Source organism: Notolepis coatsorum (genome assembly GCF_963971535.1).
Source record: "Notolepis coatsorum genome assembly, chromosome: 1".
NCBI classification, from domain to species: Eukaryota; Metazoa; Chordata; class Actinopteri; order Aulopiformes; family Paralepididae; genus Notolepis; species Notolepis coatsorum.
Genome location: NC_140165.1, coordinates 300,150,114 through 300,164,880, shown reverse-complemented (window position 1 = coordinate 300,164,880; position 14,767 = coordinate 300,150,114). Strand labels below are relative to the sequence as shown.

General features: G+C 52.1%; 1 protein-coding gene across 1 annotated transcript; it reads right to left on the bottom strand.

Annotated features, from left to right (window-relative positions):
- Positions 1 to 330: 330 nt before the first annotated feature.
- On the bottom strand, positions 331 to 3,886 carry LOC311225409 (odorant receptor 131-2-like; the record flags this gene model as incomplete). The annotated part of the gene is made up of 2 exons (XM_084310682.1): positions 331 to 581; positions 2,944 to 3,886. The coding sequence occupies 2 exons, from the start codon at positions 3,884 to 3,886 to the stop codon at positions 331 to 333; spliced, it is 1,194 nt and encodes a 397-aa protein (XP_084166808.1).
- Positions 3,887 to 14,767: the final 10,881 nt, after the last annotated feature.

Sequence of the window (14,767 nt, the reverse complement as noted above, 5' to 3'; positions counted from 1 at the left end):
ACCCCTGTCTGCCAGGATTTGATCCCCGGGCATGTGCAGCACAGGGTTTATAAATCCACACTCCCTGACAATGTGGATATCTGAGGCTCTGCCTCCCCAGGCCTGGGACACAAATCAATCAATCAATCAATCCGGGCCTGTGACGGTCACTGTACCCATTCTGCAATCTGTTAATAAAGTTTTCAATCAATCAATCAATCAATCCAGGCCTGTGACGGTCACTGCACCCATTCTGCAATCTGTTAATAAAGTTTTCAATCAATCAATCAATCCGGGCCTGTGACGGTCACTGTACCCATTCTGCAATCTGTTAATAAAGTTTTCAATCAATCAATCAATCCGGGGTCCCGCCCCTCCGCCCCTCTTCTCCGGGCCCCCTGGTTCGGTCCCGAGGTCTCCACCTGGAGTGGCCCCCGTCCGGGGTCCTGCTCTGGGGTCGTCGCCTCCACCCCTCTTCTCCGGGCCCCCTGGTTCGGTCCCGAGGTCTCCACCTGGAGTGGCCCCCGTCCGGGGTCCTGCTCTGGGGTCGTCGCCTCCGCCCTTCATCTCCGGGCCCCCTGGTTCGGTCCCGGGGTCTGCACCTGGAGGGGCCCCCGTCCGGGGTCCTGCTCTGGAGTTGTCGCCCTCGCCCCCTTTGTTCCGGGCCCCCTCACCGGGCCCCTGTCCCAGTGCCCGGCCTCCGCCATTGGGCTCCTGTCCCCGTCTCCAGCCCCCCTCTCCGGGCCTCTGTCCCTGTCTCCAGCCCCCCTCTCCGGGCCTCTGTCCCTGTCTCCAGCCCCCCTCACCGGGCCCCTGTCCCCGTCTCCAGCCCCCCTCACCGGGTCCCTGTCCCCGTCTCCAGCCCCCCTCACCGGGTCCCTGTCCCCGTCTCCAGCCCCCCTCTCCGGGCCTCTGTCCCTGTCTCCGGCCCCCCTCTCCGGGCCTCTGTCCCTGTCTCTAGCCCGCCTCTCCGGGCCTCTGTCTCTGTCCCCCTCTCCGGTGCCCCTGGTCCCGTGCCCTGTGCGCCCTTCTCCGGGCTCCTCTCTGGTCCTGTTCCCTGGCCCCCCTGCTGCTGTGCCCCTCCTGCCCCCCCCCCCCCCCGGCTCCTGTTTTCCGTGTCCTCATCCCCGGTTTTTTCCGGGATCTCGGCCCTTCGCCCATGTCTGTTCCGGGTCGGTCTTGTGGGTCGTCTGGGAGCCTCCCCTTCGGGGGGGGGGGGGGTACTGTCATGATCTGCCCTTTGGACTCATGAACTCTCTGAACATAGGCAATCCTCTGATGCCCCCTGGCGAAATTCTGGGGTTAATGACTTTGCTGGCTCCGGTCATGCACTTGTACCTGGTATTGGTTGCTATCACTAATGCACTCCGTATGTTTCTGCTATCGGTCATAGTCTAGCCCTGTACGGTTTTGTTTTCCCCTGGAACGTGTGCCTTGTGGCTATGCTCAGTAAAGCTTATTATTATCGGAACGTCGACTCATTGCCTCGTCTCTCTCACTCCACATTGGCGTATAATCAAAAGTAACCAGTGACGTAACAAATTACTTTGATAAATTGATAAGTCATCAGTAAAATTATATATAAAAAAGTTATTACTTTTTAAAGGAGTACTATGTAACTAACTTTCTGAGTAACTTGCCCAACACTGATAATAATAACAATGTAAAATAACGCTGTGTACACACTGTACACACTGTATACATGTAATCTATATAGGCTAGATTTATTATGATAGTGTATGCATACTTGTACCACTGTATACTGTACATACATTGGCTTAGCATAATTATTTACTCTGTAGCTTTTCCATATACTCCATGTACACATGTTATACTGTATACTGCAATGCTTTGCCTGGTGGGGATAATTAAACAGTAATGTTAAATCAAAGTAATTTTACTTTCTCCTACTGAGAGTGATGGATGGAGAGACAGAAAGAGTATAGCTATGTGTTTAGATTTTTTATTAGATTTGAGCAGTTTTCTTGACATTGACAAAGCCATTTACTCGTGTATTGTGAATATTATTATCATCATACTGTGGTGCTAATAAGAAATGGGCTAAACTGTGAACACATTAAGATAAATACAAGTATACAACTGTTAGGGAAAGTGAATTATTATCTGAAAACATATTTGTAAAAAGAATATATAGAAATTTAAATGAAAAGACTTAAAGGTGTCGTCAAACAGCAATCTCTAGGCAAAAGACGACAACATGATAATGCGCTTTGTTTACCGTTTTAATTTTATGTCTGATGTGTGGATGAATTTCAGTGGGTATAGGGGAGGGGTTGCTACTGCTGGCCACACATCAGGCTCTACCAAGAGAGATCTGGAGAAATACACAGTATAATAAGTTAGCCTACTACATTCCAACCCACACATCACACAAAAACAAAAAAGGAAACAAAGTGCAATTACAAGCCTAGATGATCACTGTTTGACAGCATTACAGATTATACCTGTGGGAAATTAACGTCATGCATCCTCAAGGACCCTGTCCAGGACATGGTCTGAGCCAGATCATAGAATTATGTAACAGGGAAATGCACATATGTCCAGCCCTGGACCCTCAGCTACCTTTCTGGAGATAAAGGGCCGCTTTAACCTTGGCCTAAAAGCCTCTCAATGTACTATTTAAAAGAAAACCGACTTATATAATGTCCTCAAATGTATATGATAATGATTGTACTTTAATCCTATTTATCAATCACTTTTAACTTAATCAATGTTCCTAATTAACTAATATATATATATGACATAAGTCTACAGTCAGCCTGAATATTTTTCAAGCCTGACGTTAATTTCCCACATTACCTTTAAACGATAATCCCCAAATTAAAGTGTTTAGGGTTACAGTTGATTGACGATCTGGTCAGGAATAATTCATGAAAAAAGATTATTCCTGCAGCAAGATTTCCACTCCCCAACACCAGAAGATCAGAGGCCTAATTCATTTACCAGCAATAACTGTAGAAATGTTCTTATTAAGGCCACAGAAGGCATAGTATCTCAATGCAAAGAAAAACTTTTCATCTCGTAGGCCATATATGAGAGGACTCAGACATCTTGGAGCAAGAATCAATGTTACATAATTGACATATCTGATATTAAAGAACAGGTCGTAATCATACTGTAGGATAGCAGCTTCTACAAGAGGACACCACAGCTGAATGAGACACAGAAACAGCTGGAAGGCGTGGAGAATCACCGTTCTGAGACCCTTCCCCGTAGACTTTTTACTCTCCGCTGAAGCCGTTTTTGCAACCTTCATTATTTTTACATAGGAGAACACAATGGGGACAGACATCGTTAGGAAATAGAGTTGACTTATTGCCGACCTAACGTGACCCTGCCAGCGTTCAATGATGAGCATCTCCACGGAGCAATACATGTTCTGGGTGTAGACGCTTTGGCTGATCGAGGCGAAGAAGATGACGATGGTGATGCTGGTGGGCAGGGTGCCCAGGATGTAGATGAGGAGGATGCAGTGCAGGGAGCTGCGTGGGGTGCACAGTTCTCCATGCCGCAGGGGCATGCAAATGGCAACGAAGCGCTCCAGGGTCATGGCTGTTAAAGTCAGAGGAGTGACAAAGAGGTACATTGTAGACAAACCGCAGATGATGAGACATATCAAAACGGGTATGGGAGCGCGGTAGTAGTTCACGATCAGCAGGATGTTAGCGAGTATCAAGAAGAAGCAGTCGGCCAGCAGTGTGTTAGCGAAGAAGATGTAGCGCATGTTTGTGCGAAAGGACTCCTTGCTAAACAAGGTCACGAGGAGCACAGTATTGATGTAAAGGAAGACAGAGATCAGAACCTGCACTATGACGATCTTGTAGTTGAGAGGTCGCAGCGAGGAATAACCGCCACCACCTGACTGGGCTGAATTGTTGTCAGCCATATATTTCTCTGTAGCAACCAAAGACACAGCGTTAAGTAAGACCACATTTCTCAGTCACTGAACAGGGTTCACGCAAAAAAAGCCACATTTCAAGAAATCAACATCATTATCTATATATCATTCTCATCTATAACATCATCTAAAAGAAGGAGAAATTCAGAAAGATATGGTTTTGTAGAATCCAATGATGCAGTTGGTTTGCAGCAGTATGGTTCAGATGTGGCAGCGACCCAGCAGATACACTAGACATTGTGTCATTCTAGTAATGAAGTTTCAAAAGAAGAATCAAATAAGTGTATATTCTTGTGTGCTCTGTTGCGCTCTTGTGAGAGAGTGCTGTCCATGAAGATTTTATAGGAGTGAATATACACCTTTTCTCAAAGCAATGTCGTCATCTCCAGTCTGCAGTATTGCACCTAATAGGCCAGCTATATTTAGATATACTGTACAGTCTACTACTCGAGAGGCTCTAACCTCAAAAGGGTTATTTCATCCCATTGGTCACAATAGTGACCGTAAATAAAAGTTTAGTTAAGGCTCTGAAATGTTACTGAATGATGCATTTCCAGCAAATATTGAAATAATAAATTATATCAATGAAATTATGTACAGTGTCACATGTTGAGTGTAAGTTGTCACATGACCAGAGCTGTTTACCTACTGTATACCACTATACTATATCACTGTGTGTGATATACTGTATGCATGCAATGCACAGCACCACTGCATATTGAGTGCTTCCAGGTATACCATGGTCAGTAGAAAATTAGATAAGAGTGAATGAAAAAGGGAGGACATTTTAAAATAAAAAAGTCAATAAAGACAAAAAACGCAGTACAATGGACTCTAGGAAGAAAAGAAAAGTTGAATCAGAATTATTTAAATGTTTTTTGGAAAAGAAAGTCAATTGATTCAAGACAGGGCTGACTCGTAGTTCAAAATAGTGATGCACTAACTAATCGTGCACTTGGTTGGTTCTGAAGCCTACCTCTATATTATAGTATGTGTCATATATAAATCATAGGGTTAGGGTTATTATTAGTGCTCTCAATCGATTAAAATATTTAATCTGATTAATCGCATGATTGTCCATAGTTAACTTGCGATTAATCGCAAATTAATCAAAACTATTATTTTTTTCTAACTCTACCTTAACACATTCTGTTATGGTTTGAAACCGACCCCAAACGCAAACGGCACAGAGAGAGTTGTTTCAGAGTTAGCCAAAATCAAGGGCGTGTTTATTTACTGAGTAACAAGAATGAATTAGGTGGTGAACAGAACAAACTGGGAAACAGGCATGTGAAGAATGTTTGCTGCTCTGCAGCTTCTCCCAGAAGGTGATGTTGTGGAATTTGTCCGTGACGTCTGAGCCGCTCTGCAGATCCTCCCAGCATATACTCCGGATGGAGGCGGAGAGGGAGAGAGAGAATCCGAGTTAGCTCAGCGCACAATTGAAACCGACAGGTGAGGTGAATTGTCCAAACTAATAATCCAAATGACAGATCTTCGGTGTGACACACACAGTGAGCAGTGTCCAGAGTGAAAACAATTAGGTAATCCAAACGTGTAATTCCAACAGACAAAAAGGTGAGAACAGTATGAACAAAAACAGGATCTCTTCGGTGCTTTAAAAACACACAAAAAACGATAGATCCAAAAGACTGTTTACAAAAACTCACCAGAGCGCAACGCGTAAAGCGGGCAGATCAAACGAGGCGGCCGCTTCGTAACGGGGAAGCAGGTTCTCAAAACGGAATATTTCTCGAGAGTCCTGGGAAGCAACAGAACAGGGAAAGCAGCGATGGGAAGGAACAGGCAAATGCAGGGAATGTTTCAAAACGATCCAACATCGATACTAGGGGAATCAGAGTCTATAAAGCCTCTTGGGGCGCTGATTAGAACACACATCAGGTGCGTGATGGTAATTGATACTTGACTTAGAAGTGTGTGTTCGGCACGGACCAATCAACACAGAATCCTCACAGTACCTTAAAGGAACGGAGCGAGGCAGGGAATGCAATAAATCAACAAAGTACCTTAAAGGAACGGAGCGAGCGGGTGGGGAGCGGACCAATCATCACAGTACTTTAAGAAGCCCGTGGTGGGGAAAGAACCAAACCTCACACATTCGGCGCCAAACCCGAGATAAGTCGTGTTAACTCGCCATGCGTTGGACGCCAGACCCGAGATATCTTGGGTTTTGGTCGTTTTTTCTTTTATTCATTATTCATCCACTGACCTCGGTGTTGCCATAGGAAAGGATTTTGAGATTGCCAAAGTGCAATACCGGCCGCATCCTGCCAGATGGCAGTGTCGCCCACCCTTTGAAACCTTATATCTAACCCTGTGTTACACACAAATGTCTCCGGGCACTATATTTAGACGGAGCAGAGTAAATTGCTTTATCCGACCACTTCGAAACGCATCTGGCACACTCTATCCATAAGTTGTGCCAAATTATGTCCGGGACCAGATGGACACCAATACTGGAAATCGCGATCAGACAATTGGAATATTCTTTTTGGAATACCCCCGACCAAAGGTAAGGACTATCTGACATCAATTTCAGCTTGATCCAACAATGTTTTCATATCTATCCAGCTGATCAGCGTCTGTAGTGTTCAACACAAATGCCGTTATATAGTCGTACTGGCGAATCGCGTCCTGCTCTTCGCCATCGAGATATACCTCATCTCCAGTACCTACTGTACTTCATAAACGAACAAACAAATGCACCCAGCATCTGACCAGGCCCCGCCCCAGTGGCTTACTATAAGACACCGGGCGTGGTCCCCACTCCTTCCTCTATTTCGTTTCCATCATGGCGGATGCTTGCACCCTGTGAACTAACGTTATGAAAAGTATAGAGAAATTGCAATGTTGAGTATTCGCCGGAGATTTGCCAACCCCTGGAATCTTCGGCATGTTCCGACGGCGCTCGTATGGGTTCTGCGACTCTGCAGCTGGATGCATTTTGATGCATCTCCGCGTCGAGTCTGTACTGGGGTCCCCTCGTCTTGTTGACAACAGACAGAGGGACGGCGTGTGATGTGTAGGATCTGCGCCACTATGCATTAACGCTGGTGTTAGTAATGCTGCTTGTTGTTTTGTTAGACAACCGAGTTGTGTATCGGCGCCAGGGGCAGGATGTCTGGGTAAACGTCCCTCTGAGTTGGACGTTTTCCAGGCGATCTTGGGGCGCGCTGCTAATACTACTGCTATAATGCTGTGTCACTGTTCTAATGTTCCCCGCTGTGGGATGTCACTAGGCATGACAATGCTGGCGTTGGTGATGTTGCTCGAGTTGTCCCGGGAGACAACCGAGTTGTGTATCGGCGCCAGGGGCAGGATGTCTGGGTAAAGGCTGTTGTTTCCCCGTTACCCTGGAGTGTGCGGCTAACGCTATGCTATGCTGGGCTACTGTTTATGTTTGTCTCCCCGCTGAGGGAATGTCTGTCTACACTACAGTCTTCCCTCCTCTTGACTATTCATGCTGACGGTCAATCGGTGTTTACTGTGGGAGTATTGCGGGGGGGCTTTGTTTACCTTTTCATGGGTGAATGGGCTGAGGTCTAGGGCTGGTGTGCTGTTTGTGAATATATGAATGATATGCGGGACTGGTTCTTTGGTCCGCATCCCATTAACGTGTGTGTTTGGGCTAGCCCATTCTACTTTATATTGGTGGTGTTTAGTTCATTTATTCATTAACCCCTTCATGGTGCACACCACAGTGGAGGTTGCTGGTTGCAATCACCACTGGTGCTCCGTGTTAGCGTCAGTCCTTTGCCTCTGACATGTTGAAACAGTGCCCCGCACGGCCGACGCCATGAGGTAGGTCGGCCCGGCAAGTGGCTGGTGGGCTGTTAAAGCCTGTACCGCCACGGTATGGAATTGGTAGCGATTAGTAACTTTGTTCGACTTGCTGTTTTTTCTGTCAAAAATGGTGTCTGGTGGCGGGGCCATGAGGGCCAGCCAACATCGAAACATCATGCGAGGTTGTTGACATTATTAGCTTTGACCTAGCCGCAAGCTATAACCGCAGGGAGGTTCCCTCCTCAGGGCTCCCCTCTCCGCAGAGGATATTGGTCTTCTGCTGGAGCGCGGGCGGTATTTGTCCTAGGCCCAGCACCGCCTCACGCCACGCAGCCAGAGGTGAGAGCACGGCCTCGTCAGCGGCTATGGCGAGGCCCTCGACAGGCGGCCATGTTTCCCCCGCCAGAGGTATCCTGGGCGTTGAGTCAACAGGTGTCCACAAGGCCGACAGCCTTGGCGGCCGAGGGATCGGCCATGTTGGATGAGCTCGGCTTGGAATATACAAGCCGTCGCCGTCCTGCCGCGAGCAGTCCCGCTCCCCGATCACTCCCTCCCCCAACACCAGCGGAAAAGGGGCTCTGATCGTTTTTCCTTTGGCTGCGGGCCGTGAGCCTTCGTTGAAGCGCATGCGGCCCCACGTTTCGCTTCTCATGGGGACAGGGGCTGACACCCAGTTGATGGCTGAGCCTGGGTCTGTCCGTGAGAATGTTGTGCTGTCAAGCGGCTCCCACACCATAAGCTGTGTTTGGTTGAGCCTGGTGTTACGTCTGTCAACTACAAGTTTTTGAGGCACACAGTGCGGGCTTCCCCGACCTCGCCTTCGCCAGGCCGGGTATCATGTTGGTGCCTCCCACTCCTGAAAGATTGGCAGTGGTCTCGCAGGCGCACGTGATTTGGGTGGTAGTAATATCACTGCAGGGCTACGGTGTGTAGGAACCCATGGGGGCCTCACACCTTGCATGTCCAGCTGCAGAACAACTCCTCAGCATGTTCTGGAGGGGTGTTCAGTGGGGGAGCTTTTGTCACCTAGACTGATGTCAGCTTCCCCCGTATCAAACCGGCCCTTTCTGTCGGGGTTCCCCCTTGGGTGCGATTGCCTCGTGGGTAGTGTCAGGGTCAGATGTCCCGACTCCACGGAATGCTCTGCTCGCACGGGTCCAGGGTTGGCTATGCACAGCGGGTGGGACCGGGCCGCCTATCTACAGTTCCTAGCGGACCTGCGCCAAATGGCGGCGGGTGCGTTGGGAGTATCATCACATATGGCTACAGCAGTACCATATGTCGAGGTGGATGGGGAGAACGCTGAGGCGGGAACTTGTGTTTACACAACCCCACCCGTTTTCGGGTTTGGTACAGACCCTATTGTCAGGGTCACCAGCAGTGACAGCTCTGGTCAACGAGATCCAATCTCTGTGGACGAAGCAAGCCATCGTCGTGGTGTTTTCATCCCGGTATTCTCTGGTGCCCGAGAAATCGGGAGGGGGGGGGGGGTGTCAGACCCATGGGAAGGTTCAGCATTTTTTGGATCGTCTCCTACCTGTTGAACACTGTCAGGTGGGGGCCTGGTTCTCCTCCATAGACCTGTAGGATGCGTATTCGCATCCCCGATCTTCCATCCTAGGGCTTACCTACGCTTCCTTTGCAGGGTTTAGCGTATGAGTACCAGAGGCTGCCGTTCGGTTTTTCTCTGGCTCCCCGCATCTTCACCAAGTGCGTGGAGGCCGCACTGGGGCCTCTGCGTCGTCAGGGGTTACGAAGTGTATTCTGCCCTGACAACGTTCTGGTCCTTGGTGGTCAAGGTGGATCGTCAGGTCTCATACCAGGCAGGTTTCCTACCAGCCTGGGGTTTGCTGTAGACTGGAAGTAGAGTACTCCTCTTCCCAGTCAACGGGTGGAGTGCTATGGGCATCCCTCTCAGAGCGTGTTGTCGACACGCTCGGGAGGTTCCGTCCTAGGACGGTTACGGCGCTGTCCGTGATACGCCTGCTCGGTATGATGGCGTCTGTTCATTCCGTGGTCCCTCTTGGCCTCTTCTTCACCCCAGGAGGAGGTTACGGAGGTGGTTTTTTTCCAGTATGGAAATAGACCCGGTGAGAGGCAAGTGGAAGCGGCTAAGGTTCCTGTGTCAGTACTGGGGGACCTCGCCCCCTGGGGAGGGCCTGGGGTCCTCACCAGGGGGGTCCCTATGGGCAGTAGGCTGTCACACGTCACGTTTTCACCGACGCCTCCCTCGCTGGAGACGCGTTGGGCCAACGCAGTAGGGGGCAGCTGGCAAGCCATGCTGCCCGGTCTGCGCTGCGTTCAATGTGTTGGTATTGAAGGCGGTCCTTCTGGTCCTCAAACGGTGTTTGATCAGGACGGACAATACGACGTCGGCGTCGTATATCGACAGACAGGGAGGAGTACGCTCCCCCCGTCTGCACCGGGCGGCGGGTGGCTGGCTATGGGCGTTCTCCATCTGCGCAGCCTGAGGGCTCTCCACATCCCCGGCAGGGTGAATGTGGGTACAGGTGTGATGTCACGGGGCGGTCCTCACCCTGATGGGTGGGGATTACATCCGGACATAGTCAGGCAGGTCTGGGACCGATGCCGTGCCGCCTGGGATTCTTTCCCCCCATACATCTGTTAGGTCAGTTGTTGGGGCGGGTACGTTGAGGAGCGCAGGTCCTTGATCCTGATTGCGCCGGACCGGGGCGCAGCTGTGTGGTTCCCGGTCCTGATCCAGCTCTTGGTATCCCCGTCGTGGCCTGTTCCTTGGTCATCGCGGGCCCTCTCTCAAGCGCACGGGTCTCTGTGTTAGTTCCCTGTGCTGGGCCAGCCGCTGATGGTTTGGCTGGTGAGAGGGTGAGTCTGGAGAGGATGGATCCTTCTGTGGTTGGTACCATCCGGAACGCGCATGCTCCCTCCACTATTGCGGGTTACGCGGGTAGGTGGCGTATTTTCCAAGAGTGGTGTAAGGCCACCTATTATGTCTTCAAATAACGCACCGGACTGCGACTTAACGTTTGACGGTTTATTTGATCCGCTCCACCAGTGCACAACACACACACACCATCTCCCGTTACCACAACGCTTTACGGTATATTACAGCAGTGTCGCAACATTACCGTGCCATCTTAAAGGCCCGGTGAACACCATTGTGATTCACATACACAACATATTCCCCCCCCCACAGGGAACCCCGAAGAACCTCCCCATACAGTTTAATTCATATGTAATTCATACTAACAGTCCCTGCAGCCTACCTAGGTGAACCGGGTAGACTGCCAGTCACCGACATAGTCTTGTGGATTATTCTGCCACGCAACAGACTATGCTCTGACTAAAACGGTCAATGAATAAATATAAATAATCTGTAACATAAATAGTCTATCTCTCAATTAACATAGTCTCTCAAGTAGGCCGGTCTATTCCGGACGCGGACTGGCCGTGCGTCCCGGTGAACCTGGGGCTCGACTGGCAATGGCAATGGTGAGCCCCGCTGGGCACGGTCTGGAGAGGCCTCCAGGTGAACCTGGGGCTCGGCTGGCAATGGCGAGCCCCGCTGCGGCTCATCTGGCAAAACCCAGTCCTCAATGTCCAGCTCTGAACCCTCCCTAGACTCTGGGTCCGAGATGGGGTCGTTTGCCACCTTCTTAAACCGGTTTGCGTGCCACCGTGATCCATCGGCCAGACGAAAGGTGGCCGGGCCCAGCCGGGCCGTGACCCATATCGGTGCCGACCAGAAGGAGAGCAGCTTGTGGTCCCGGTGGGGACGACGAATCCGGACCCAGTCTCCTTCTGTGAAGGAAGGCGCTTTCACCCTCCGCCTCCTATCGAACCGCTGCTTCATTCGATGCTGAGCATCTGCGACCCTGGTGCCCTTGCAGGGTATCACTGCCGGTGCGATACTTGCCGGGACCCTCAGCCGATCCAGGGGAAGCTGCAACTCGCGTCCCATCATCAGGAGGGCTGGGGAACTGCCCGTAGTTGTGTGCGGCGTCGCCCTGTAGTGAAGCAGAGTGCGGAGTAAAGCGGCTGAGAACGGCAGACCCTCCGTCAGGTGCGCTCTGATGCCGTTCTTCAATGTCTGATTAAACCTCTCCACCCCCCCGTTTGCCTCCGGGTGGTAGAAGGCTGTACGGACGTGGTTAATCCCCCTGGCCTCCATGAAAGTGGCAATGTCAGCAGAGACAAACTGCGGCCCATTGTCCGTAGTGAGGGTGTCAGGAATGCCCCACCGGGCGAACAGGGCGGAGAGGAAATCCGTGACCACACGGGTAGTCACAGACCCCGAGGCGGCCACCTCCGGCCACTTGGAATGGAGGTCATATGCCACCAGGAGGAAACGCTGGTGGTGTGGGACACCATGGAGCTCCCCACAGATGTCCAGCTGGATGTGCTTCCAAGGTGCGGGTGGCCATGGCAAAGGCTGCAGAGGCGCTGGGGTCAATGCCCGGCCACCACACCAGATCCCTGCAGCGCTGCTTCACCCTCACGATGCCCAGGTGCCCCTCGTGCGCCATGGTCAATATGCGTGCTCTGAGGTCACTGGGAATGACTGTGCGAAGCCCCCGAGCCACACAAACACTGCTCCAGCAGGACAGCTCATCCTTGACCCGATGAAAAGGCGCCAGCACCTCCGGGACCTTCACGGGCCACCCCCCCCTGATGTAGGTGCGGAGCTGGGCGAGCGTGGAGTCCCCCTCCGATGCAAGCTGAAGGTCCTCCAGGGAGACCGTGGCCTGGAGCGGGCCGTGAAGCTGAAGGACAAGCTCCGGTTCCATCGGATCCGGGCACGTTTTGGGTGCCGGGTCAGGGGTGGCACGGGAGAGCAGGTCAGCCACTACATTCTCCTTGCCGGGAGTAAACACTGTGGTGAAGTTATATGGCTGGAGCCTCTCAGACCAGCGGTGAATCCTCAATGGCTTGTGGCCCGACCCGGATGTAGCGAGCAGGGCGGTAAGAGCCTGGTGGTCCGTCCGCAGCGTAAAATGACGTCCGTACACGTACATGTGCCACCGTTCACACGCCCAGACACAGGCCAGAGCCTCACGCTCCCCCACCGAGTACTTCTGTTCCGCTGGGGAGAGAGCGCGGGAGGCAAGCGCCACTGGGCGCTCCAAGCCTGCTGGACCTGAGACAGCGCAGCCCCGATCGCCGTATTGGACGCATCACAGGTGACAAACGTTGGGCTCGCCAGATCGAAGAACGCGAGCACTGGTGGTGAGGTGAGCTGCGTTTTAAGTTGGCGAACAGCGCTAGAGCAGGCTGGGGTCCACTCCCAGACCGCGTCCTGTTTCAGGAGCCTCCGAAGCGGGGTGGTGGTTGTGGAGTATTGGGGAAGGAAGCGAAGGTAGTAGGCTGTCATCCCTAGAAACGACGAGAGCTGCGCTGGGCAGGACGGCTCAGGCAGGCGCAGCACGGCCTCCACGTTAGACTGGAGCGGGCTGAGGCCATCAGCAGACAGGCGGAACCCCACAAATTCGATGACTGGGACAGAGAAGGTGCACTTGTCCCCATTCAGCGTGAGGTTGTGACCGGAAAGGACGTCCAGCACCCTCGCCAGGCGCTCGTCGTGGATGGCTGATGTTGCACCATGGACCACTATGTCATCCAAAAAAACTACCACGCCCGGGATGCCGGCGAAGATGGTGGCCATTATTTTTTGAAAACAGCTGGGGGCCGAGCTGAGACCAAAAGGCATGCGGGTATACCTAAACACTCCGACATGCGTCACGAAAGCCGTAAGGTAGCGACTGTCAGGATGCAGTGGAACCTGCAGGTAGCCCTGGCGAAGGTCCAGTTTGGTGAAAACTGAGGAGCCGTAAAACTGTGCCGCCAGTTCCTCCACTGTGGGCAATGGGTACTTATCCGGAATCACTGCTTTGTTCACCTGCCTGAGGTCGACGCATGGACGCAGTCCCCCTAATTTCCTTTTGACTATCACCAGGTTGGAAACCCATGGTGAAGCGTCGACACGCTCGATGATGCCCGCATCCAAAAGCTTCTGCAGCTCGGCGGTGACATCGTCGCGTAGGGCGAGGGGCAGGCGGCGCAGCGGCTGGATCACCGAACGCACCTCCGGGATGAGGAGAGGCTGGTGGTGAAACGCAGTGAGGCAGCCCAACCCACTAAACAGAGCAGGCCAGCGCTGGTGCCAGGGCGAACCCACAGACAGAATGTCAGCCCCTGTATTGTCCACCAGGGAGAACCCGAGCCCACAAAACAAATCGTAGCCCATGAGGTTGGCTCCCTGATGAGACACTTGGAAAGTGAATGAGGGAAGGGCCTTGGTCCCGTAGCACACGGTGAAGGTGATTGTGCCTGCCATTCCTATCTTAGAGTGTCCATACCCATACAGGTCCTCTGCGTTGGCGGTGAGCGTCCGGCGCGGGAAAAGTCGTCGAACCGTGGAAATGTTCAAAAGTGACTTGGAGGCCCCCGTGTCCAACAGGAGTGGGAGAACCACCCCGTCCAGTTCCACCGTGCACCATTTAAATGCACGAGAGGTGGCGTCCACTGAATGGATGGTTGTCGGCGTAGGTGGACGTGGCGAGCGTGGCGGCATGCTATCAGCACCGGGAGCAGAGCGGCAGACCCGGGCAAAATGGTTCTGCCTGCCACAGCGTTGACACCTCTGTCCCCTGGCAGGGCAAACTGGAGCCCGGCTGGGGTGTGATGAGGAGCCACAATTTCCACACACGGCCCGGCGTGCTGTTGACGCGGTCGTACCCCGGCGTGCAGCGAAATTTACCTCCAGGCTGTCCTCCGGGAAAACCGGTTCGGGAAACTCCCCGGACGGCGCCACTGTTTGAGTCAACATCAGAGGTTTGGGGAAAACATTACAGGGTGCTAGCTGTGCTGCCAAACCTGCTGCTGACTCGAGATGGAAAGCAATATTAACAGCCTTTGTCAATGTCAATTCATCTGGCATCATTAATAGCTTATCCCTGAGCTTAGGGTTGTTAGTATGTTCAGCTAGCTGATCCCGTATCAGTTCATCTTCCAGCACTCCAAATTTACAGAGGCTAGCCAGGCCCCGTAGGTCAGCTACATAGTGGTGGATCGACTCACCCACTTGTT